Genomic DNA, 25,046 nt, shown 5'->3' with positions numbered 1-25,046 from the left:
TTATTCCTTACATTAGGCGCACCGGGTTATTAGGCGCACTGTCGAGTTTTGAGGGAAAAAAATGATTTTAAGTGCGCCTTACAGTCCGGACAATACGGTAGTCTAATTTCTCGAATAGTTTGCCTAACTGGCATAATAATTTATGTTAGTTTTGACCAAGAATTGTAATTTCGGTGCATCTTTCATTTTCAGGCATTTACTTTTGCAAATTAAATTCTGTATCCCTGACTCTAGCCAGGACTGTTGGAGCCCACCTCCACGCTTGTGAGGGTGGCAAAAAGTGCAAATACGCTGGGCATCGCCATTGAAGGAGGAGCCAACACTCGGCAGCCGTTGCCAAGGATCGTCACAATACAGGTGAGTTTGGTGTCGCGTGTCACAAATGCTCTTCATCTTCCAGAGCAGAAAGTACACAACTCATACATAATTCACAGGTGTATCCACCTGCTGTTTGCTTCCCATCTCACGGCTGACACTGGTTTAATTGAAACATATCATCAGTTGTTAACACACTGTCCTTGTCAACAAGCATTGTGATGACTATTACTCTCCACATTCTTGCTATCGCCCGCCCACCTGTCACACGTACAAGGTGGGATTTATGCAATCGCACTGAGATCCTTCCTATGTTGTCCTCGTCGGGCCTTTTTAATGTCTGTTTGTGACGAAGCCAGAAAAGAGAGTAGTAGAGAACAGTACATGTTTTTTTAGATAGTTATTTATCATCATTGTTTAACACTATTCTGTTTGAGCATCGCAAAAGTGAAAAAGCTAAATATTTTTTTGAAGAGCATGTATGAAAATATCCACATTGGTACCTCAGTCTTCATACGCCCCGCTTTTCGTACAATTCGGTTTTCAGGCAATCGTCAAAAGTGTGCCGTGGATTTTGTATACAGTCTTATAATTATGGCCAAACTAGTCAGTTTACGCATGTATCTTTCCATGGAATTGAGTGCCCACCAAAAAAAATTGGTGACTCAGCAAGGCGTTGTTGAGATGATCCCAGGGTGCAGAGACGAGAGGCAGCGTGCAGGTAAAATAATATCTTTAGAGATGTCCGATAATATTGGACTGCCGATATTATCGGCCGATAAATGCTTTAAAATGTAATATCGGTTTTAAAAAGTAAAATTTATGACTTTTTAAAACGCCGATGTACGGAGTGGAACACGGACGTAGGCAGAAGTACAGAGCAGTTGCGTCTCCCAGTCATACTTGCCAACCCTCCCGATTTTCCCGGGAGACTCCCGAATTTCAGTGCCCCTCCCGAAAATCTCCCGGGGCAACCATTCTCCCGAATTTCTCCCGATTTCTACCCAGACAGCAATATTGGAGGCGTGCCTTTGCGTGCCGACCCTATCACATAATATCTACGGCTTATCACTCACACACAAGTGAATGCAAGCCATACTTGGTCAACAGCCATACGGGTCACACTGAGGGTGACCGTATAAACAACTTTACCACTGTTACAAATATGCGCCACACTGTGAACCCACACCAAACAAGAATGACAAACACATTTCGGGAGAACATCCGCACCGTAACACAGCATAAACACAACAGAACAAATACCCAGAACACCTTGCAGCACTAACTCTTCCGGGACGCTACAATATACACCCCCCGCTACCCCCTACCCACCAACTCAACTCAACCTCCTCATGCTCTCTCAGGGAGAGCATGTCCCAAATTCCAAGCTGCTGTTTTGAGGCATGTTAAAAAAAATAATGCAGTTTGTGACTTCAATAATAAATATGGCAGTGCCATGTTGGCACTTTTTTCCATAACTTGAGTTGATTTATTTTGGCAAACCTTGTTATTGATTGATTGATTGATTGAGACTTTTATTAGTAGGTTGCACAGTTAAGTACATATTCCGTACAATTGACCACTAAATGGTAACACCCGAATAAGTTTTTCAACTTGTTTAAGTCGGGGTCCACTTAAATTTATTCATGATACAGATATATACTATCAGATATATACTATCATCATAATACAGTCATCACACAAGATAATCACATTGAATTATTTACATTATTTACAATCAGGGGTGTGGAGGGTGGGGGGGGTGGTAGGATATGGACAGCAAGTAGTGGACATAGAGAGAGAGAGAGAGAGAGAGAGAGAGAGAGAGATCAGAAGGCATAAGAAAAAGTATCTGCATTTGATTGTTTACATTTGATTATTAGCAATCCGGGGAGGGTGTTAGTTTAGGGTTGTAGCTGCCTGGGGGTGAACTTTTATTGGGGTTTTGAAGGAGGATAGAGATGCCCTTTCTTTTATACCTGTTGGGAGCGCATTCCACATTGATGTGGCATAGAAAGAGAATGAGTTAAGACCTTTGTTAGTTCGGAATCTGGGTTTAACGTGGTTAGTGGAGCTCCCCCTGGTGTTGTGGTTATGGCGGTCATTAAGGAAGTAGTTTGACATGTACTTCGGTATCAGGGAGGTGTAGTGGATTTTATAGACTAGGCTCAGTGCAAGTTGTTTAACTCTGTCCTCCACCTTGAGCCAGCCCACTTTGGAGAAGTGGGTAGGAGTGAGGTGGGATCTGGGGTGGAGGTCTAGAAGTAACCTGACTAGCTTGTTCTGGGATGTTTGGAGTTTAGATTTGAGGGTTTTGGAGGTGCTAGGGTACCAGGAGGTGCATGCATAATCGAAAAAGGGTTGAACGAGAGTTCCTGCCAGAATCCTCATGGTGCTTTTGTTGACCAGAGAGGAGATTCTGTAGAGAAATCTCGTTCGTTGGTTAACCTTTTTGATTACCTTGGTTGCCATTTTATCACAGGAAAGATTAGCCTCTAGAATGGAACCTAGATAGGTTACCTCATCTTTCCTGGTGATAACAATGTCACCCACTTTTATAGTGAAGTCATTGACTTTCTTAAGGTTGATGTGGGACCCAAACAGGATGGATTCAGTTTTACCCAAGTGTATGGATAGCTTGTTGTCAGCGAGCCAGGTGCAAGTTCTACACAGCTCAGCACTGAGGATTTTCTCCACCTGTGACTTGTCCTTGTCGGATACCAGCAGGGCAGAGTCATCCGCAAACAAAAACAATTCACAGTCGCATGCCGATGACAAGTAGTTTATGTATATTAGGAACAGTAAAGGTCCCAATATACTGCCTTGGGGGACTCCACAGCTCACCGAGAGGGGGGGGGACACGGTGCCGTTTACCTCTACCACCTGCTCCCTCCCCTCCAAGTAAGATTGCACCCAGCTCCATGAGGTTTTGTTAAATCCGATTGCTCTGAGCTTATCCAACAGTATAGCGTGGTTAACGGTGTCAAAGGCCTTCTGAAGGTCCAGCATGACCATGCCGCAGTATTTGCCCGCGTCCACCTCATGTTTGATGTGGTCGGTCAGATAGAGAAGGCATGTGTCAGTGGAGTGGTTAGTTCTGAAGCCGGATTGGAATTTGTACATGAGTTTATTAGTAGCAAGGTAACTATCGACCTGTTCATAAACTATTTTCTCCATTACTTTCGAAATGGAACTGAGAATAGAAACAGGTCGGTAGTTGCCAGGTTCCAATTTGCTTCCTTTTTTAAAGAGGGGAGTTACTCTTGCTATCTTAAAATCTTTTGGTACTTGGCCTTGTGTAATTGATAGGTTTATTTTGTGCGTGATGATCGGGGCAATGATGGAGGCAGAGTCCCTGAGGAATCTGGAGGGAATATTATCAAGGCCGGTGGCCTTGTTAGGGTGGAGCATTGTTTAAAGCATCCAGCGGGGCATCACAACAAAATTAGGCATAATAATGTGTTAATTCCACGACTGTATATATCGGTATCGGTTGATATCGGAATCGGTAATAAGAGTTGGACAATATCGGAATATCGGATATCGGCAAAAATCAAAATATTTTATTGATATTTGAAACGACGGTCTATGGATGAGTCAAAAAACTGAATTAAAAAAAAGCCAAACATGAACCAGAACGGAGGCAAAAAAAAGTACAAGCATAGAGGAATAAGGAACACCGTTTACAGCATGACGTGTAAAATGAACCAATTCTGTCTGACCAAACAATGCTGGCTTATGTAACGGTACAGTGGGAGAAGGAGACGGCACGGAGGCAGCGACGTCGTTAGCTTGCAGCGTGTTTATTGAAATATATAAATATATATGAAGTGTGTGATTAACCCCAATGTATACGGTGTGACTATGTGTAGCAAGTATGTATATGAGGAGTGTTACCAGGGGGTGTTGAAGGTGCGTGTTGAGATCGGTGCGGAAGTCCAGAAAGGGCAAGGCAGGCCCGGAGCTCCAGTGACAGGCAGGAGGTCAGGGGCTGGAGCGAGGCGTCGCGGTCCAAAGGCAGGCGTGAGGTCGAGATCCAGGTAGGCAGCAGAGAGTCCATAGGGGATCCAGGGAGACGAGACACACAGCTCAAAACCAGGGGATGACGACACTAGACAAGACACAGTGAGCACGACGGAGGAGATGAACACAAAGAGCGAGGAAGCACATGAGCAAAGAAGCGAGAGACGTGAGAGGCTTACTGTACAAGTACAAGTAGCTACGTTCTGGCACGGGAACGCAGGACACGCTGGGTTAAGAAGCCAGGAGACTCATCAGCGTCAGGTGTGTTGATTGCAGAGTGACTGCAGCCGCGCGGGGGCGGCAGGTGTTTGAACCATAACAACCTAATTAGCAACAAGGAACAGGTGTGACTTATGTTTGACAATCAGTAAACAGGTGTGGGAAACTGCACTCAGGTAGAGGAAATCTGAGAGTGAAGACAGACAGGAAGTGGAATGAAAAAAAGGAGTGCTGGACAGGAACTAAATCCTGAACTTTCTTTCATTATACCACTACAAAATAAGCGACCATGGTGCAAAAAAAGGTGAGAAACACTATTGAATTAATTTGATACTAATCTAAACAATTATATACGCTTATCTAAGAGCTGCGGCAGTAATTCTGTAGACAAAGCTTTTGTACATGCACAAATCTTTGTTTCCCTTAGTTAACTGGATTAAAAACAACTACAGGCGATTGCATTCTTTTAATGAAGATTAAGATTAAGATTAAAGTACCAATGATTGTCACACACACACTAGATGTGGTGAAATTTGTCCTCTGCATTTGACCCATCCCCTGAATGTGGTGGAATGCAGGTTAATCAAGCCAAGCTTTTATTTGGAAGCTTACTTTGTGCTGAACAGGAAGTCACTGGTTGCACGTTTTGTGTGTAACAAGACAGCAGTTACATTGCTGCTCTTTTATCACCATGCTTAGCGACGATGATGAAGATAACAATACAAATGTCGACGTAATCGGACCAAAATCTTTTAGACAAAAGCAGTCTACCATGCATGTCAAGTTTGTCCATATAGGTTTGAATAGACGTTTGAATCAAATTGTCACCCCCAAGGATTAGAATCAAATTGTATCGTGAGTTGGAAGATTCACATTCTTATTTTTAGTTAAAGGAAAAACACAGTGAAGCCAAAGAATGAGTCGACATAAACAGGTTGTCGACCTAAACAGACCAACACAAAGAGGTTCGACTATAGCAGTAAAAACACAAATTAAAAAAAAGCCAATTGCCTATTTTTTTACCTAATATATAACAGTGCGACTTATAACCTGGTGCACCTAATGCACGGTTTAATTCTGGTTGTGTTTACCGACCTCGAAGCAATTTTAATTGGTACATAGGGTAATGACGAGATTGACCAGTAGATGGCATTCATACATAAGAGATACATGTGGACTGCAGGTTGACGCCTCCTGTTTAATTAATGACGCTAGCAAGCCCAAAACTATGACGTTTCATTGAGAATATAGAACATTACACATGGTGCTCATAAATTTGTCAAAAATGTTTTAGACTTTGAAGCCACAGTGCATAGTCAGACATACTGTGCTTCAACTTACGGGTATTATTATGGTGTGCAAAGACCCCAAAAATGGCACCTATTAAGAGACATTATCTGGCGTTTTGTTTCGGCCTATTATGCAAAACCAACTTTTCTTACCTATTGGTTCCCGCTGTTGTGTATTTGGGATCTGCGTAAGTCCTGAAAATGTAGTCCGCGCCGTAGTCAATAAGCTTATTCTTTTTCTCTATCCTCTAGTTGTGGGGCATTAATCCTCCGCTCTTGCCATTTCTAATACAAACTAGCCTATCGTTGTAAATTAATCAGTCAGTAGACTCACTATGGAAGCGCTAAAAACTGCCGATAGAGCAAAGATGGCGGGGAGAAGACGCTGTCGAAGTGGAGCCATGTAAATAAGACCGCCCACAAAACGGCGCATCCTGACGAGACGGCCAGAAGGCGGCTTGAAGAGGATCTGTAAAACATAATCAATGCGACATATTTACAAAAGAACCACAATTGCATGTTATGTAGACCGCAAGGAAGTGTTTTAATTGTAGTAAAAAAAATCATAATATGACCCCTTTAATGCGCCTTATTATCCAGTGCACCTTTTTTATGTATATAGACCTGAATGGACCCGCTCATCGGCAGTGCGCCTTATAATCCAGTAGGCCCACTGGTCGGTTCTACTTCAGTTTTATTTCATATCAGAAATATTTTAATAATGTACAGTACAGGCCAAAAGTTTGGACACACCTTCTCGTTCAATGTGTTTTCTTTATTTTCATGACTATTTACATTGTAGATTGTCACTGAAGGCATCGAAACTATGAATGAACACATGTGGAGTACTTAACAGAAAAAGGTGAAATAACTGAAAGCATGTTTTATATTTTAGTTTCTTCAAAATAGCCACCCTTTGCTCTGATTACTGCTTTGCACACTCTTGGCATTCTCTCGATGAGCTTCAAGAGGTAGTCACCTGAAATGGTTTTCTCTTCACAGGTGTCATAGTTTTGATGCCTTCAGTGACAATCTACAATGTAAATAGTCATGAAAATAAAGAAAACGCATTGAAATGAGAAGGTGTGTCCAAACATTTGGCCTGTACTGTATATTCTATGTGAAAAAAACAAACGTGATTTAAAAATATCAGCCCCTTAAGTCCTCTCGCAGCTATAAAATTATAAAATGATGTTGCTGAATAGACAATTGTGACAGTTCCGAGCTGTCGTGTGGGTTCCAAGGACCATCAAGGAAAGACATAGCTGCAGGCACGTTTAGACTTCTTTATTTTTCAACAAAGGTCTCTTGCCGGGTTGCTCTTCAGCTGCTCCGTCTGCCGCTCACTCTTCCGCTTGCTTTTCAGCTTCTTGCGTCGTCTTCTTCCTTGGGCTCTCCGTCTCTCTCGCTCGGCATCCGCTTCTCTCTTGCTCCGTCTCTTCTCTCCGTCTCTCTCTCTGTCTCTGTCTCTCTCTCTGCCTCTCTCTCTGGCTCTCTCCCCCACGTTCACGGCTGCCGCCCTTTTATACAGTGCGAGACGATTATTTGATTGTGCCCGTCTGGGCGAACCACGCACCTGATAATATTTGCGGCGTCGATCGCGGCGCTCCACGCCTCCTCGCCGCCATCTTGGAGCGGGCTCCGGTGTGCCCTGCCTCGCTGTCGGACTGCCGGCCCCGCCTCTCCACAACAATATGTCTAATATTTTATTTCTGACCGTCCAAAATGTTGACACACACACTAGGGCGGAGGATTCCTGTCATCTGTGTGTGGAACTGTCAGTTTGCACGTTCTTCCCACACATGCTAAATAACACGCAAAATAGTGCTCGCAAAACAGTGATAAATCACAATGCACATGCTAAAAAATTATATTTACATCTTCCCCTAGAAGGCATATATTTTGCATATTGGCACCCCCCGCGACCGCGAAAGGGACAAGCGGTAGAAAATGGATGGATGGATAAAGTCAGAGACACAAAATGGATTGCACGCCTTATTCTGCTCACTTAACAGACGCAATCCATTTTGCACACGTTTAGTAGATCAGTTTTGTGTGTGCTATCAGGTTTGCACTTGTTTTAGTACACACAAATTTAGTAAATCAGGCCCCAAATATCTTATGTAATTTTTGGTCCGGATACAAGACTACAAGTGTGAATACTCCTAAGTGATGGCATCAAAAAGCCATGCATTAGCATTTTCCCACCACATAGAAAAAGGGAGTTAGAGTTCAAAGATCAAAGTAGTCCACAACTTATTCAGTGCTGTATTCCGGCCTCCCTCTGAGAAAAGTACTGATTGAAATAAAGAGCAGTACTGATTGCAACAGGATGCATGAAAGGAGTGGAAATCAGCACTTTGGACTTGAAGGCATGTACTGCTGGACACAAGTGTGTGTTTTAAAGAAAGCTCTGTTATAACCAGGAGTGTTATAACTTATTTAAAAAAAAGTGAGTTATTCAATAATAATAATAATAAATTACATTTGTAACGCACTTTACATTTGTTAAAATCTCAAAGTGCTACAAAGTATAAAAAAATAAAAAAATAGAAAGTTCAAATATATAATAGAAAATTAAAATATAAACCAAAACATGAAAAACACTAGATAAACACTAGCTAAAACAGAAACATAGATAAAAAATAGAAATAAAAGCATGAAAGCACTGGATAAAACAGATAGGCAAGCAGTGTATTTAAAAACAAGAAGGCAGAGAAATTAGATAAAAGGTGGGTTTTTAGTAGAGATGTCCGATAATGGCTTTTTTGCCGATATCCGATATTCCGATATTGTCCAACTCTTAATTCCATATTCCGATATCAACCGATACCGATATATACAGTCGTGGAATTAACACATTATTATGCCTAATTTTGTTGTGATGCCCCGCTGGATGCATTAAACAATGTAACAAGGTTTTCCAAAATAAATCAACTCAAATTATGGAAAAAAATGCCAACATGGCACTGCCATATTTATTATTGAAGTCACAAAGTGCTTTTTTTTTTTTAACATGCCTCAAAACAGCAGCTTGGAATTTGGGACATGCTCTCCCTGAGAGAGCATGAGGAGGTTGAGGTGGGCGGGGTTGATGTGTGGGGGAGGGGGGGGGGTAGCGGGGGGTGTATATTGTAGCGTCCCGGAAGAGTTAGTGCTGCAAGGGGTTCTGGGTATTTGTTCTGTTGTGTTTATGTTGTGTTACGGTGCGGATGTTCTCCCGAAATGTGTTTGTCATTCTTGTTTGGTGTGAGTTCACAGTGTGGCGCATATTTGTAACAGTGTTAAAGTTGTTTATACGGCTACCCTCAGTGTGACCTTTATGGCTGTTGACCAAGTATGCCCTGCATTCACTTGTGTGTGTGAAAAGCCGTAGATATTATGTGATTGGGCCGGCACGCAAAGGCAGTGCCTTTAAGGTTTATTGGCGCTCTGTACTTCTTCCTACGTCCGTGTACACAGCGGGGTTCCAAAAAGTCATGCATTTTACTTATTGAAACCGATACCGATAATTTTGAAACCGATATCGATAATTTCCGATATTACATTTTGAAGCATTTATCGGCCGATAATATCGGCAGTCCGATCTTATAGGACATCCCTAGTTTTTAGTCTTTTCTTAAAATGGTCGACCCACTGTGGTGCTCTAAGATGGTCGGGAAGAGCGTTCCAGAGTTCGGGTGCGGTCAAGCAGAAAGCCCGTCGGCCCATTGTTTGTAAGTTTTTCATGATGGGTTTGAGGAGGTTGGTGTTTGAGGACCGGAGGTTGCGGGTAGGAGGTTGAGGGAAAGTACACTTTTTACTGTACTTTTACTAAGTAATTCACTCACCTTTCATTTTATAATGGACATATCACAGGATCAAGGATTTTCCCAGCATGCACAAGACATTGATACAACGTTGACTATACATACACATCCATTAAAACTGACTCTGAAACAACGTTGCAAAGTAGGTAACCAGCTCTGTGGCCTTGTGGTTAGAGTGTCCGCCCTGAGATCGGTAGGTCGTTAGTTCAAACCCCGGCCGAGCCATACCAAAGACTATAAAAATGGGACCCATTACCTCCCTGCTTGGCACTCAGAAATCAAGGGTTGGAATTGGGGGTTAAATCACCAAAATGATTCCCGAGCGTGGCCACCGCAGCTGCTGAGGATACCATAGCTAACCGCTAACAGCAAGCTAGCACCCCTGAATGTAAACAAAGGCCATGGGTGGATCTACACTTGACATCCACTGTAATGATACAATTTTCCTGAAGGAATCAATAAAGTACTATCTACAAGAGCGTATCTAGTCAATACTACTATCATTACATCAATATTTTTTATTGTCACAAAATCTTTTTTTTATAATTAATATTATATTTATAAACTCAGGAAATATGTCTCTGGACACATGAGGACTTTGAATATGACCAATGTATGATCCTGTAACTACTTGGTACCCAAATTTGTGGTATAATCCAAAACTAATGTAAACAGAAGAATAAGTGATTATTATATTTTAACAGAAGTGTAGATAGAACATGTTGACCAGATATTAACAGTAAATGAACAAATGAATTATTAATCCATTTTTACGGCTTGTCCTTCATAATACTGACAAAATGATAGAATGATAAATGACACAAAATGTTACTGCATATGTCAGCAGCTAAATTAGGAGCCTTTGTTTGCTTACTTACTACTAAAAGACAAGTTGTCTAGTAAGTTCACAATTTTATTTAAGGACCAAATTGTTCTTCGATTGCAATAAGATTTGTTGTTAAAATAAAGCCAATAATGCCATTTTTTGTGGTGCCCTTTATTTAGAAAAGTACCAAAAAGTATCGAAAATTATTTTGGTACCGGTACTAAAATATTGCTATCGGGACAACACTAGTGCGGTATAAAACGTGTAAAACATCAAGACAGTAATTGTTTTCCAATTTTTGTTGAAATCCTTTGCTTTTTGCAGTCAAGGTTACAGGGAACTCTTAAAACATTCATTTAAAATTCATAAAATCACAAGTTGATTTAATGTTATAGGAAAAAATAAATAAGCATCTAAATATTGCAACTTTTTCCCGCAACTTTCTGAAATCCCAGCATTTTAGGCCGCAACAATCTTGATAAAAGCCTGCAAAGTCCTGGAGACACTGAATAATGTACCCACAACACCCCCTACTGATCAAAAACTAAATTAAAATAACCAAACCACTGAAATTAAAATAATAGATGTGGCGACTTGTGCAGGGTGTACCCCGCCTTACGCCCGAATGCAGCTGGGATAGGCTCCAGCACACCCCGCGAACCTGGAAAGGGACAAGCGGTAGAAAATGGGGATCCAGATACACTGATAATAATGAATTAAATAAGTTTATTTCTGTCATATAATCAACCATTTTGTGTGACCAGTTTAAGAGTACAGATTAGACATATTTAACAATCATATACATTTACACACAAAAAGAAAAGAAAAGAAAAAGAATGACCTAAAAAGGAATAGGCTGAAGCCAAAGCTTATATTTGCCTATCCTATACATTCACTGAAAATTAGATTGCCTGGAAAATCAAAGTTAAAAAAATCAATGGGATGAAAGTAATTGTTACTATATTTTACAATTTTCAATTATTTCACCTTTCAAGGTTTTTTTAAAAATTAACAAATATATTTCAGTTTTAGGAGTTAAATGGTGTCTTCAGCTCATCACTGAGCTTTTACTCCTAAAACTGAAATACATTTGTATTTTATATTCCTTCTTACTTTACCTATTTCAAAAAATCAATATCCCCCGTAAATTATAGTTTTCTCCTCTTAATTGAAATAACTTAAGAATACAAGCTGGAAGGCTGTTGTTCTTTACTCGAAACATAATTTCCATTGTTTTTAAAAACACAGAATCTGAAAATTTTAACACATTAGAACTTATAAATAATGGATTGGTATGTTCATAGTAGCACGCTTTGTGTATTATTCTAATGACCCTTTTTTGAAGTTGAATTATTGGGTCTATGTTTGTTTTATAAACATTTCCCCAAACTTCAACACAATATGTTAAATATGGAAAAATAAAAGAATAATATAACAAATGCAGACATTTCTTATTCAGCATGTGTTTTACTTTATAAAGAAAACACATATTGAACTACTTAAAATGTACAGTACAGGCCAAACGTTTGGACACACCTTCTCATTCAATGCATTTTCTTTATTTGCATGACTATTTACACTGTAGATTGTCACTGAAGGCATCAAAACTATGAATGAACACATGTGGAGTTATGTACTTAACAAAAAAAGGTGAAATAACTGAAAACAGTATATTGTAGTTTCTTCAAAATAGCCACCCTTTGCTCTGATTACTGCTTTGCGCACTCTTGGCATTCTCTCGATGAGCTTCAAGATGTCACATGAAAGGGTTTTCACTTCACAGGTGTCATAGTTTTGATGCCTTCAGTGACAATCTACAATGTAAATAGTCATGAAAATAAAGAAAACACATTGAAATGAGAAGGTGTGTCCAAATTTTTGGCCTGTACTGTACGTCGAGTCAAACAAACAAGAGTCACTTCGTGCTTACTAGCCGTCGTTGACCGTTTTTACTGAGGTTTTTGGTCTCGTACGGTCACCTTGACGGCAGATGGGATTTGCTTGTACATTAAAACCGTCATGAAAGCTGCTTGTTTGAATGAGGTAGTACTCTTTAAAGGTTCCGGGCACTTTCAGATGTCCTTAAACATTGCTTGCAGCTGGTAATCGATGATGAGAAGGAGGTTACCGGGCAGTTTCTCAGAAGAACAACTTGCAGTGTTCAAAACGTGTCTTTGAAATATCGTGAATGTTTTGTGTGAGCATTATTGTTGATCAGGGCTCACGATTTACCTGGGGGCCTGGGTGAGGCTGGGTATTCATCAGGAAAAGCATTGTTAAAAAATCCATTCTCCACAAACGTCTTTATTTTTATTTTTAAAACTGATGCATAGTTTTGGCCTTGTCATCCTCGGCTGGATCAAAAGAGATGTGAGAGACGATTTACTGAACCAAAAGTTGCTTTATTACAAGCGAGTGTCATTATACAGGACTGCAGTTCCCGGAGGAGGTCAGGTCAAGAAAATGAGGAGCCGAACCACAGTCTTATATTCCTTCTTTCTCTGTCTGGGTGTGTGTTAATTCAGGAGAGTACAACATTACCATGTAAGGAGATGTTCGTGTGTAAGTGACTGGGAAGACAACAAATGTATACCATAACTTGTAGGTTGACGTTTAAGCATACTTGCCAACCCTCCCGTTTTTAGCGGGAGAATCCCGGTATTCAGCGCCTCTCCCGACAACCTCCCGGCAGAGATTTTCTCCCGACAAACTCCCGGTATTCAGCCGAAACTGGAGGCCACGTCCCCTCCAGCTCAATGCGGACCTGAGACTGAGTGGGGACAGCCTATTCTCACGTCCACTTTCCCACAATATAAATACGCTTGCAAGTTACAAAACGAATGGAAACAAGAATTTCAGTTCATCCAGGACAGTTCGAAGGGGAAGGTGTATGTTGCCTGTAAATATGTAGAACAGACTTCTCCATTGAACACGGTGGCCGAAAGGATATACTCAGTCATGAATGGATAAGTTAAACAGGACAATACTGCCATCTAATGGATAGATAATTCAGATGTTTATTTTATGTAAATAAAATAAATATATATATATATATATATATATATATATATATATATAGCTAGTATTCACTGAAAGTCAAGTATTTCATATATATATATATGTATATATATATATATATATATATATATATATATATATATATATATATATATATATATATATATATATATATATACATATATATATATATATATGTGAAATACTCGAGTTGGTGAATTCTAGCGGTAAATAACCACGCCCCCAACCCCCCACCCCCACCCCCCACCTCCCGATATTGGAGGTCTCAAGGTTGGCAAGTATGCGTTTAAGATAAACATGGAGTCTCTCCTCCAGGATCACTTTTGCATTCCGAAGTCTGAATTTATATGAGAGAGTAACCCAGTCCACATGTGAATGTCCAACTAAGGCTCCTTAATTCATTATGGGCTCAACCATTATTTACATAAACCTGGTGGTTCGCTTTCTCCAAGTTGAATATAAACATTCCCCATGTGTAGAACATAATATAAGTTAATTACTTCACTTCAAAACAAAATAAGATGAAAAATAAATACACAAATTAAGAGTTAATAAGGAAGTAAGTAAACACCTGTGTGGAGGTTGCCCTCCTGGGGGTTCTTCAGACCACCAAGCACTGGCATGAGAGTCCGTTTCAGGGGTACAATATTGTTTTATTGTTATGAAATGTCCCAGGCTGCTTTTCAGCAATTGTCTGTTTTTCTTTCTTTCTTGCTCTCGCTCTCACGTCAGCTCCCCTCCAGCTCCAACTCCCACTCCCACTCCCACTCCCACTCCCACTCCAACTCCTCCCGGCTGCTGCCTTTTAACAGAGCGACATGTGATTAGATAACCAGGCCCAGGTGGGCCATCTAGGCACCTGTAGCTGATTTCGAAGCCGGTCCTGGCACACCCCGCTTCGTTGCAGGCCCACAGGCCACGCCCCCCCTCCACAACATGTTTGGGGACGTGAAATATATGTTAATTCCACTTGGTGTCACTGTCATTTTTAGCCAATGCACAAAGAAAGCAATTTCCGTAATGTGCGTCATAGCCGCTTGTTTCCCTCTAAAAGCGGCACGTCAGTCAGCGGATAATAACATGGTAGCAGTCTCCTTTGTTTTGGCGCTCGACGTTCATGTCTTTCATGATGACATGAACACCCTGGCATTTGACAATCAGTACAAAGGACTGGGATCGCGAGCGCAAAAATGTGCTGTTGTTGATGTAAACGTAGTCATGGAAACAAAACAAAAAAACAATTGCCATCCCATAGAAATATATGAAGTGTTCATCGTGTGAGGCAATGCAAATACAAACAATGACCCACAAATAATGGTGTTACCCTATAAGTGGTCCGCGTTATCGGGGACTTTTATTGCCAACGGACGCTATGTGACTGCACACTACAATAAAGTTAAAGTACCACTGATAGTCACACACACACACTAGGTCAGTGTTTTTCAACCACTAGTGTGCCGTGAGATATTGTCTGGTGTGCTGTGGGAAATTATGCAACTTCACCTAATTTATCCCAAAAATATTTTTTGCAAATCAATAATTAGAATCTGCCAATAAAGTGCCGTTGCTTAGTGTCTGTGCTGTGTAAAACTCGGCAGGGTAACCACGTAATACTCCATGTCAGTAGGTGGCAGCATTGCTTTGTAAAAGTCGGAATGTGTCGGGTGAGACGAGGACGGTTTGTTGTGATCCCGATATGCAGACCACAGTGGGAGGCAGTGTGCAGGTAAAAAAGGTATGTAATGCTTAAACCCAAAATGAACGAAAGGGAAAGGAAAAGGCTATGCAAAACGAAAGTCAAACTGAACTGGCTACAAAGTAAACAGAGACAGAATGCTGGACGACAGCAAAAACTTACGGCGTCCACAAAGTACGTCCGTACGTGACATGACGATCAACAATGTCCACACAAAGAAGGATAGCAACAGCGTAAATAGCCTTGCTTGCTAACACAAAGCAGGTGCGCGGTATAGCGCTCAAAGGAAGACATGAAGCCACTACAGGAAAACACCGGCAATACAGGAAGGGCCACCAAAATAAGCAAGACAAGAACTAAAGCACTACACACAGGAAGACACCAACACACTCAAAATAAGACACGACGACTTGGTGGAGTTAATTTTTTTTTAAGTTTTCCACTGGTGGTGTGCCTCCAGATTTTTTTTATGACAAAAATGTGCCTTGCCTCAAAAAAGGTTGAAAAACACTGCACTAGGTAAAGTGAAATGACCCTCTGCATTTGACCCATCCCCTTGTTCCACCCCCTGGGAGGTGAGGGGAGCAGTGAGCAGCAGCGGTGGCCACGCTCAGGAATCATTTTGGTGACTTAACCCCCATTTCCAACCCTTGATGCTGAGTGCCAAGCAGGGGGGTAATAGGTCCCATTTTTATAGTCTTTGGTATGACATTAAATATCTTGTCTTTGCAGTCTATTCAATTGAATATAAGTTGAAAATGATTTGCAAATCATTGTATTCTGTTTTTATTCACGAATTACACAACGTGCCAACTTCCCTGGTTTTGGGTTTTGTAGTTGAGCATAAAAAAACTGTTTATAACCTTCTAAATGTTTTTTTTTAATAATAATTATAGCCCTCTCAACATGAAACAACAGTGATAAATGTCTCAGCCTTGAGTGTGTTCTACCTGCCGGCACCAGGAGGATCATCCAAGCGTCACTACAAGGAAATACTTTATTACAGGCCTGGGCAATTATTTTGACTCGGGGTCAATGTGTCTGGGGGCCGGTATATCTATCTATGTATATATATATATATATATATATATATATATATATATATGTATATATATATATATATATATATATATATATATATATATATATATATATATATATATATATATATATATATATATATATATATATATATATACACTACCGTTCAAAAGTTTGGGGTCACATTGAAATGTCCTTATTTTTGAAGGAAAAGCACTGTACTTTTCAATGAAGATAACTTTAAACTAGTCTTAACTTTAAAGAAATACACTCTATACATTGCTAATGTGGTAAATGACTATTCTAGTTGCAAATGTCTGGTTTTTGGTGCAATATCTACATAGGTGTATAGAGGCCCATTTCCAGAAACTATCACTCCAGTGTTCTAATGGTACAATGTGTTTGCTCATTGGCTCAGGAGGCTAATTGATGATTAGAAAACCCTTGTGCAATCATGTTCACACATCTGAAAACAGTTTAGCTCGTTACAGAAGCTACAAAACTGACCTTCCTTTGAGCAGATTGAGTTTCTGGAGCATCACATTTGTGGGGTCAATTAAACGCTCAAAATGGCCAGAAAAAGAGAACTTTCATCTGAAACTCGACAGTCTATTCTTGTTCTTAGAAATGAAGGCTATTCCACAATATATATATATATATATATATATATATATATATATATATATATATATACATACATATATATATATACACACACTCACACATATATATATATATATATATATATATATATATATATATATATATATATATATATATATATATATATATATATATATATATATATATATATATATATATATATATATATATATATATATAAGATGTGACAATCTGCTGTACAGAATGTGTGTTTGGGTCCTATTTTCAGGAACACTAATACAAAACCTCACAATAATGTCTGATTGAATGCTAAAAACGGTATGACAGACCACCTTAAAAAACAGAATGGAATTTAAAATGTTCTACTGAATGAGACACCCAGAATGATACATGACAATAATGTGGGATTTACAATATTAACTATGAACGATAAAACACCGCTCCTCTTGTACTTCTCACACCCCTTCTCGATCGACATTATTTACAATTGATCGAAACACAACAAAAATGTAACAAAGACGGCAAAATATGAATGCTACTATCTGATATAATATCACTTTTCTTGCAGAACTTTGTTGTAAAAATCTCCGCATTTCAGGCCGGCCGCTCTGGAAACACTCTGTGGAAACGCTCCACGCCCACAGTGCTTGGTGCCTCGTCTGAGCTGCTGTGACTTAGATTACCATAGTAACTAGTATATCATGCAAAAGCGTAGATTCCAACCATTGAAATACTTTGTATAGTTCAAGACTTACGGTCATTTAAAAACATCACTGCACATCATAATGGCAGCTACAGTTTCTGTCAGGACTTGATCAAAACTAGGACTCAGATGCAATGTGGAGAACAATCCGGCAGGCTTTTATTTTGAATGTTACTTTTCACCTCCAGAGTCAGGGCAATACAACAATGGTTATAATCTGACAAATAGGCGAAAAGGTTCCACAAAAAGGGAACAACTGAAAATCACTCCGAAAGGAGGAAACAAAAAATATCATCCGCGAACTATACTTAGCGTGGAATATAACTATGAAATTGAACAATAACAAAAAAATGCTCCAAAAGGAGGGAGAAACAATGAGCTATAAAACTTCTTCACTGTTTCTGATCTAGAAAGATAGTTAACAAAAATTCACTCAAAAATTGAGGAAAAGGAGAAAAGGAAAACTCAAAATACCAACAAGGGAATTCAGGATCAGGATACTCAAAGCAAGACGAGACAAGGCTTGGGCATGAAGCTAGAGATGCACGAGACAACGAGACATTCTGGCACAGAACAAAGCGAGACGCGGACTATAGGACACATGGGGTTAATGGGGAACAGGTGGAAACAATCAGGGATGACGTCAGACTGATGAAACAAGAGGAAAGGCAAGTGACCTGAAATGAGAGGGGAGTTAGTTTTCAAACTAAAACATGAAAATCACAAGACAAAAAACCAAGACAAGAACTCCCTCACCACGGTGTGACAGTTTTTCCATCTTAAAGATCTAAAAAAATTATTTGGGAATGTCCGGCTGGCCTTAATTTGCCCAGGTCTGCTTTATCAAATCCTGTATAATTTTTCTCAGTTAAAATGTACACAGGTTCTGAAAAAACCTGCGTACATTTTTCTGCCAAAAGTGCGTCAACTTGACGGATGAAAAATGTGGTACCAATGTATTTGCTTTAATAAATATGTTAAAGTACCCATGATAGTCACACACACACACACTAGGTGTGGCGAAATTATCCTCTGCATTTGACCCATCACCCTTGATCACCCCCCGGGAGGTGAGGGGAGCAGTGAGCAGCAGCGGTGGCCGCGCCCGGGAATCATTTTTGGTGATTTAACCCCCAATTCCAACCCTTGATGCTGAATGTCAAGCAGGGAGGTAATGGGTCCCATTTTTATAGTCTTTGGTATGACTCAGCCAGAGTTTAAAAACTCACGACCTACCGATCTCAGGGCGGACACTCTAACCACTAGGCCATAATGGTAATGGTATTAATTTATTTGGAACATGCATACAGTTACAATACGGTCCGTCATATATTGCAAGTATGTCATCTAATGTCATTTACCTTTAAGCCTGAGCTACATTTGACGATGGATGGTCACTCGTGATGTTTTTGCCACCATGATATCACATTTTGCTTGTTCATTCCCTTTATATTTAGTCTCATTTGTCACTGAACAGGCAAAAGTGTCACGTACTGTAAGAAGAACACATGACACAAGCAGGAAATGTTCCAAATGCATGATCCTCCAAAAAACTTTCACATTTTTCAACCTTTTTTGAGCCAAGGCGCGTTTTTCATTGAAAAAATCCCGAGGCACACCACCAGCAGAAAACATTTAAAAAATGAAACTCAGCAGCAGATATTGACAATAAAAAGTCGTTCTCGCAATTGTTGGATATGAATTCAAACCATCAAGCATGCATCAATATAGCTCTTGTCTCAAAGTAGGTGTACTGTCACGACCTGTCACATCACGCCGTGACTTATTTTGAGTTTTTTGGTGTTTTCCTGTGTGTAGTGTTTGAGTTCTTGTTGTACGCTCCTATTTTGGTGTTGATTGTCATGTCATGTACGGATGTACTTTGTGGACGCCGTCTGCTCCACACGTTGTAAGTCTTTGCTGTCGTCCAGCATTCTGTTTTTGTTTACTTTGCAGCCAGATCAGTTGTAGCTTCGTTTTGCATAGCCTTCCCTAAGCTTCAATGCCTTTTCTTAGCGGCACTCGCCTTTTGTTTATTTTTGGTTTAAGCGTTAGATACCTCGTCGTTCCCGACTTCTACAAAGCAATTAGCCACCTGCTGCCACCTACTGATATGGAAGAGTATCACATGGTTACTCTGCCAAGCTCTAAACAACAACGGCACATTTGCGGATTATAATAACTGGTTTGCAAAAAATATTTTTAACCCGATTAGGTGAAATTACATAATCTCCCACGACACACCAGACTGTATCTCACGGCACACTAGTGTACCGCTGCACAGTGGTTGAAAAACACTGCTGTAGATGATGCAGATATCTAATGTACTGCGAGAAGTCACGCATAATGGAACTTTTAAGTTCTCGTTTTTCTGCATATTTTGAGAGGTGTGTTTCTTCCTGAGCTTTTCTGTCTTGGCTCTGGTGATTGCGGTCACATTTTTTCCGCCTCCCTTCTTCTCCCTGCTTGCTCTCTTTGTTTTGTCCTGTCCACCCTTTTTTGAAGCCTCTTTCTTTGCGCTGTCATCCAAATCTAAAAATCAGACCAGCTGGACTCTCGACTCCATTGACAAAATATTTTCAACGTGGAAAAGAGGTTCTGGGGAGCCTGGCTGCCCTGATGGAACCATTGCTGCGGGGTACGTGAGAGATTCTTTGGATAAATGGAGAATCTTGTGCCTCTCAGTCCTTTCCATTGAGGACGTGGAAGACATCTACCTATTTGGAACCGTGATCGCGGGGCACATGCTGATTGGGCAAGGCATTGCTCTGGTGTATCGTCCAATTCGTAAGACGATGGCAGCCACTCAAGGAGCCCAAAGGCTGTTCGTCGCAATTGTATGATTGGGCCGGGCTGTGGGATCACAGTCTGGGGCGATTTCTGAACTGAATCGCAAGATGGATCACATCATGGAAAAGCTGGTTGAAAGGGAAAAATTGGATATGAGGGCCGGTGGAATAGAACAGACAAGCCATTGTAATGTCTGCTCGCGGAAAAACAAAATCCTAATCTACAATTTGACTCCCTCGAATGGCCTTGATGCAACAACAGGAGCAGGCTGTTCTGAAAACATCCCCCCGAGGACTCCTCAATGATGGACGCTTTTGACCTCCCTCCCTCCTCAACGACACCTGGAGTCGAACTTTTGCTTGCATGCAGAACGGCCCCAGGCCTATGGACACTACATAAACACACCCAAGACAATGGGCATATACACACACACACCCACGCCTTCACCACCGCTTGATTCCCCTTTGGGGTGATGGACGGCTGGCAGCGCTTTATAGCAGCAGTCGACCTCCAGGGTCCCAACTCCCCCCACCCCTCGGTTGAGAGTTGTTGTGAATATATGTAACATGTTTATGTGTGCATGGCATGGAGGTTTTTTCCCACTCCTGACTGGGCCCTCTTAGGAGCCCAGTCTAGATTGTATTTTTTTACTCATCTTTTTCCCCAGCGTTTTACCTTTTTTCCATCCTTTACGTGGCGCCTTGTGGCGACCCATCAGCGTTCCTGTTCTGTAACCCTGTGCACGATTTGTTTGTCTAATCATGAACGGGTCTGTGCTGAAAACAAAGTTTCGTTGTACTTGTGCAATGACAATAAACATGTCTAATACGTTTCATTTTACAATACATTGCACACACTTATTCCAAGTGAAAGTTGCAGCCGTCGTCCTCAGAACACACTTGCAGGTGGATTCGGTGCGCTTCCACTCTACTTTAGAGTAGCTCTTAGTCCATGCAGTGTGTGTGGCGCAGCACACTCAAACTAACAATCAAAATGCAAATGTGCATGACTTGGTCCTGCCAAACCTGGGAGAAGTAAATCCCAGTGACAGCGCTTTCACGCTGTCAGCTTTCAGAAGATTTGCAAATGTAGGCTGCATTTAAGTGCAGGGGGGGAAACTGGTGTGCTTTGTTGATGTTATTGACTTGTTGGAGTGCTAATCAGGCATATTTGGTCAGTGCATGACTGCAAGCTAATCAATGCTAATATGCTATTTAGGCTAGCTGTATGTACATATTGCATCATTATGCCTCATTTGTAGGTATATTTGAGCTCATTTAATATCTTTTACTTGTATCCTCTTTGTATATAATTTAGTTTTGCATGTCTCATGACACATTATCTGCATGTAATATTGGCTGCTTTTCAGATAGTTGTTTGTGTGCCATGTTGTTCCAGACCACAGCAAACAATATCTAGCTTGCCAAATATTGTATTAAATCTGTTAAAAGAAGACAGCCTGCTGTTTTCTTTAACTTGGACACACACATCTATACCTTTGGCCATTAAAAGCCAGTAATTTCCAGGAGTTATCTCACCCTCTGAGTAGCCTCTGATTTACTAATGGTTTCTGATGTTGTAAAAATGTGTAGAATAAATATGAAATTTCAACATTTCTGTCAATAAAGATTTGCTATAGCCTGCGACACATCGTCATTTTGATAGTAGGCTATTATAGCTAATATAGACACTTACATCATGTGTTGCCTTCTTTATAAGACTTATATACAACTTTTAATTTTTTGCGGCTCCAGAAAGATTTGTTTATTGTATTTTTGGTCCTCTTTCAACGTTATGTGTTGCCGACCCCTGGTTTAGTGCAAGAGTGGAATTTAAAATGTAGCGTTATTGTGTGATGTACCGTAGTTAACCGTCAGGACGGTTTTACCAAAGTCTGTGTTTTATAAATCCTGTTCAGTAGAATCAGAATTAAATAATAATCTGTCAACCAATCATGTCGAAAGTAAAAGAAAAAGAAAAGTACACACTAAAAAATACTGGGTTATTTTTGATAACCCAATTTATGAGTTGCTAGTGTTGGGTTAAATTTTGGAGTTCATTTTATGAAGAGCAATCAATTTTTTGCATTATAAGGGTATTATTTTAACTCAATTTCTGGGTTTTCAAAATTATGAACCATTTTTGGGTTGTTTTGTCGTTATTTTTGGAGGGGGATACAATTATTATATAAGTGTATATATGTATATATATATATATATATATATATATATATATATATATATATATATATATATATATATATATATATATATATATATATATATATATATGCGTAGATACGTGTATGTGTGTACATATACACACATACATGGCAAGGCAAGGCAACTTTATTTATATAGCACTGTGACAGGCTCTCACTGTCGGGGTTCCATGGACCACCCAGGACTGACATGACTGGAGCAGGTTTGTGACTTCGCTTTATTTTTCAACAAATATTCAGTCTCATCGGGTCGCTTTTCAGCTCCTCTTCCTGCTCGCTCTTCGGTACGCTTTTCAGCCTGCCGCGTCGTCGCCTTCGTCTGCCTCTCGCTCTCTTCCGCGCTGCATTCACTGCTGGCTCTCCAACTCCCTCTGCCCCGTCGTTCTCGGCTGCCGCCCTTTTATACACTGAGAGGAGATTATATAATTGTGCCCAGGTGGGCGATCCACGCACCTGACATTTATCTCGGCGTCGATCCCGGCGCGCCCCGCCTCGCCGCCGGCCACGCCTCCTCGCCGCCATCTCGGGATCGGCCCCGGCGTGCCCTGCCTCGCTGTCGGTCTGTTGGTCACGCCTCCCCACAAGCACGTTTACAACAATTTTTAAATTGGACCAAAGTGCTTTACAGGTTGAAAAGCATAGAGCAAAAACAATCAAAGAACATAAACAATGAATGAGCTAAACAAGATAGTGCAAAAGCAATACGGTAAAAGGATATATATATATATATATATATATATATATATATATATATATATATATATATATATATATATATATATACACACACATACTGTATACATATATATATACACACATATGTATATATATACGTATATAATAATCGAACGAGTAACGCATTTTTGGGTAAGAGGCTTTTTTTTTTTAATTAAAAAGATACTTTTTTCTTGAAGGGAATTTTATTATGGATTAATCTCATTAACATTATTTACAATCACCCAACATTGAGTTAGCGTAACTCAACTTTTGAGTTAAATAATGCAACCCAATAGTTTGGTTGGGTATAACCCAACATTAAGTTACCATAACTCAACTTTTTGGTTAAATAAGTAAAATGGTAAATGGGTTGTACTTGTATAGCGCTTTTCTACCTTTCTAAGGAACTCAAAGCGCTTTGACACTATTTCCACATTCACCCATTCACACACATCCATTCACACACTGATGTGAGTGAATTATATTTATATAGCACTTCTCTCTAGTGACTCAAAGCGCTTTAACATAGTGAAACCCAATACCTAAGTTACATTTAAACCAGTGTGGGTGGCACTGGGAGCAGGTGGGTAAAGTGTCTTGCCCAAGGACACAACGGCAGTGACTAGGATGGCGGGAAGCAGGGATCGAACCTGGAACCCTCAAGTTGCTGGCACGGCCACTCTACCAACTCAGCTATACCGCCAAGTAAAATAATTCAACGCAAAAGTTGGATTGAAAAAGTTAACCCAAAATGTTGAATTAAAATAACTCAAATTCGGGTTCGTCCTTTTCTGAACCAACAGTTGGGTTAAAATTGGGTTATTTTTTAACCCAACATTTTTTAGTGTGTACAACAACTGCAACACCTTTTTTTTTTTTTATTAAACTTGTATTTGTCTTTTCTTTTTTTTTCTCCAAGCGCGGAGGCTCGGCTCACAACTGCGGTCAGCTGAAGGTGGGCCAGGTGATCCTGGAGGTGAACGGGGTCTCTCTGAGAGGTCGCGAGCACAAGGACGCCGCGCGCGTCATCGCCGAGGCCTTCAAGACCAAAGAGAGGGATTACGTGGACTTCCTGGTGACGGAGTTCAACGTGGCGCTATAGCCGAGCGGGAGAGGAGAGAGACCAGGATGGATTATTTTTCAACAGCACAACTTAACGACCCCTCCGCCAGATCCTGACCGCATTCCTTCAGCCATGAACGTGTTGACCTTTCTTTTCAACATGTTACCTCCCTGCTGTGACACCTTATGCACTAAGTAGGAACTAGCAAAGTCGGTATAATCTATATTTTGCTCTCTTTTCAACAAATGCAGTTGTCCGGGATACGCAGACCAAGTATTATATTTACTGTACATGTGATGAATATAGAGAAACTGTACAAATTAGAAGACCCGGATACAATCAATGTTGTATCAACAAATATATTTACACGGAAATATAAATATATGACGAGAGCAGCTCAAATGTGTTGTCTTCATTTGTGAACCAAATGAGCAACCTTCCATTTTCTACACAGCTTATTTTGTGCAGGATGGCGGCGTTCTGCATGGAGGATGCAAGGCAAACTACCTGGGAAGTACCAAAGAAAAACCTGCACATTTCACACAGGTTTGAATTCTCAAGCTTCTTGTTCATGCTCCTGAAACCATTTCTTCTCGTCAGTGTGATAGAATCAAGCATCCACCATGACGCCATGTGCAACTTTCAACGAGTGAGTAACCTACGACACCGAA

At 40.4% G+C, this 25,046-nt stretch overlaps 1 protein-coding gene across 6 annotated transcripts in view; it reads left to right on the top strand.

The window, feature by feature from the left end:
- The window catches only part of whrna (whirlin a), a 308,126-nt gene extending 283,356 nt beyond the window's left edge, over nt 1-24,770 (top strand). For all 6 annotated transcript variants that reach the window (XM_062031552.1, XM_062031553.1, XM_062031555.1 and 3 more), the window contains 2 exons: nt 235-357; nt 24,232-24,770. In XM_062031552.1, coding sequence (XP_061887536.1) covers nt 235-357; nt 24,232-24,414 — 306 coding nt within the window. In that variant the 3' untranslated portion in view covers nt 24,415-24,770. The remainder of the gene's footprint in view (nt 1-234; nt 358-24,231) is intronic.
- The last annotated feature ends 276 nt before the right edge of the window (nt 24,771-25,046 follow it).

The sequence above is a fragment of the Entelurus aequoreus genome, linkage group LG21 (genome assembly GCF_033978785.1).
Source record: "Entelurus aequoreus isolate RoL-2023_Sb linkage group LG21, RoL_Eaeq_v1.1, whole genome shotgun sequence".
NCBI lineage: Eukaryota > Metazoa > Chordata > Actinopteri > Syngnathiformes > Syngnathidae > Entelurus > Entelurus aequoreus.
The sequence above is the reverse complement of the archived record's forward strand: the minus strand, read 5'-3'. Positions and strand labels throughout refer to the sequence as shown.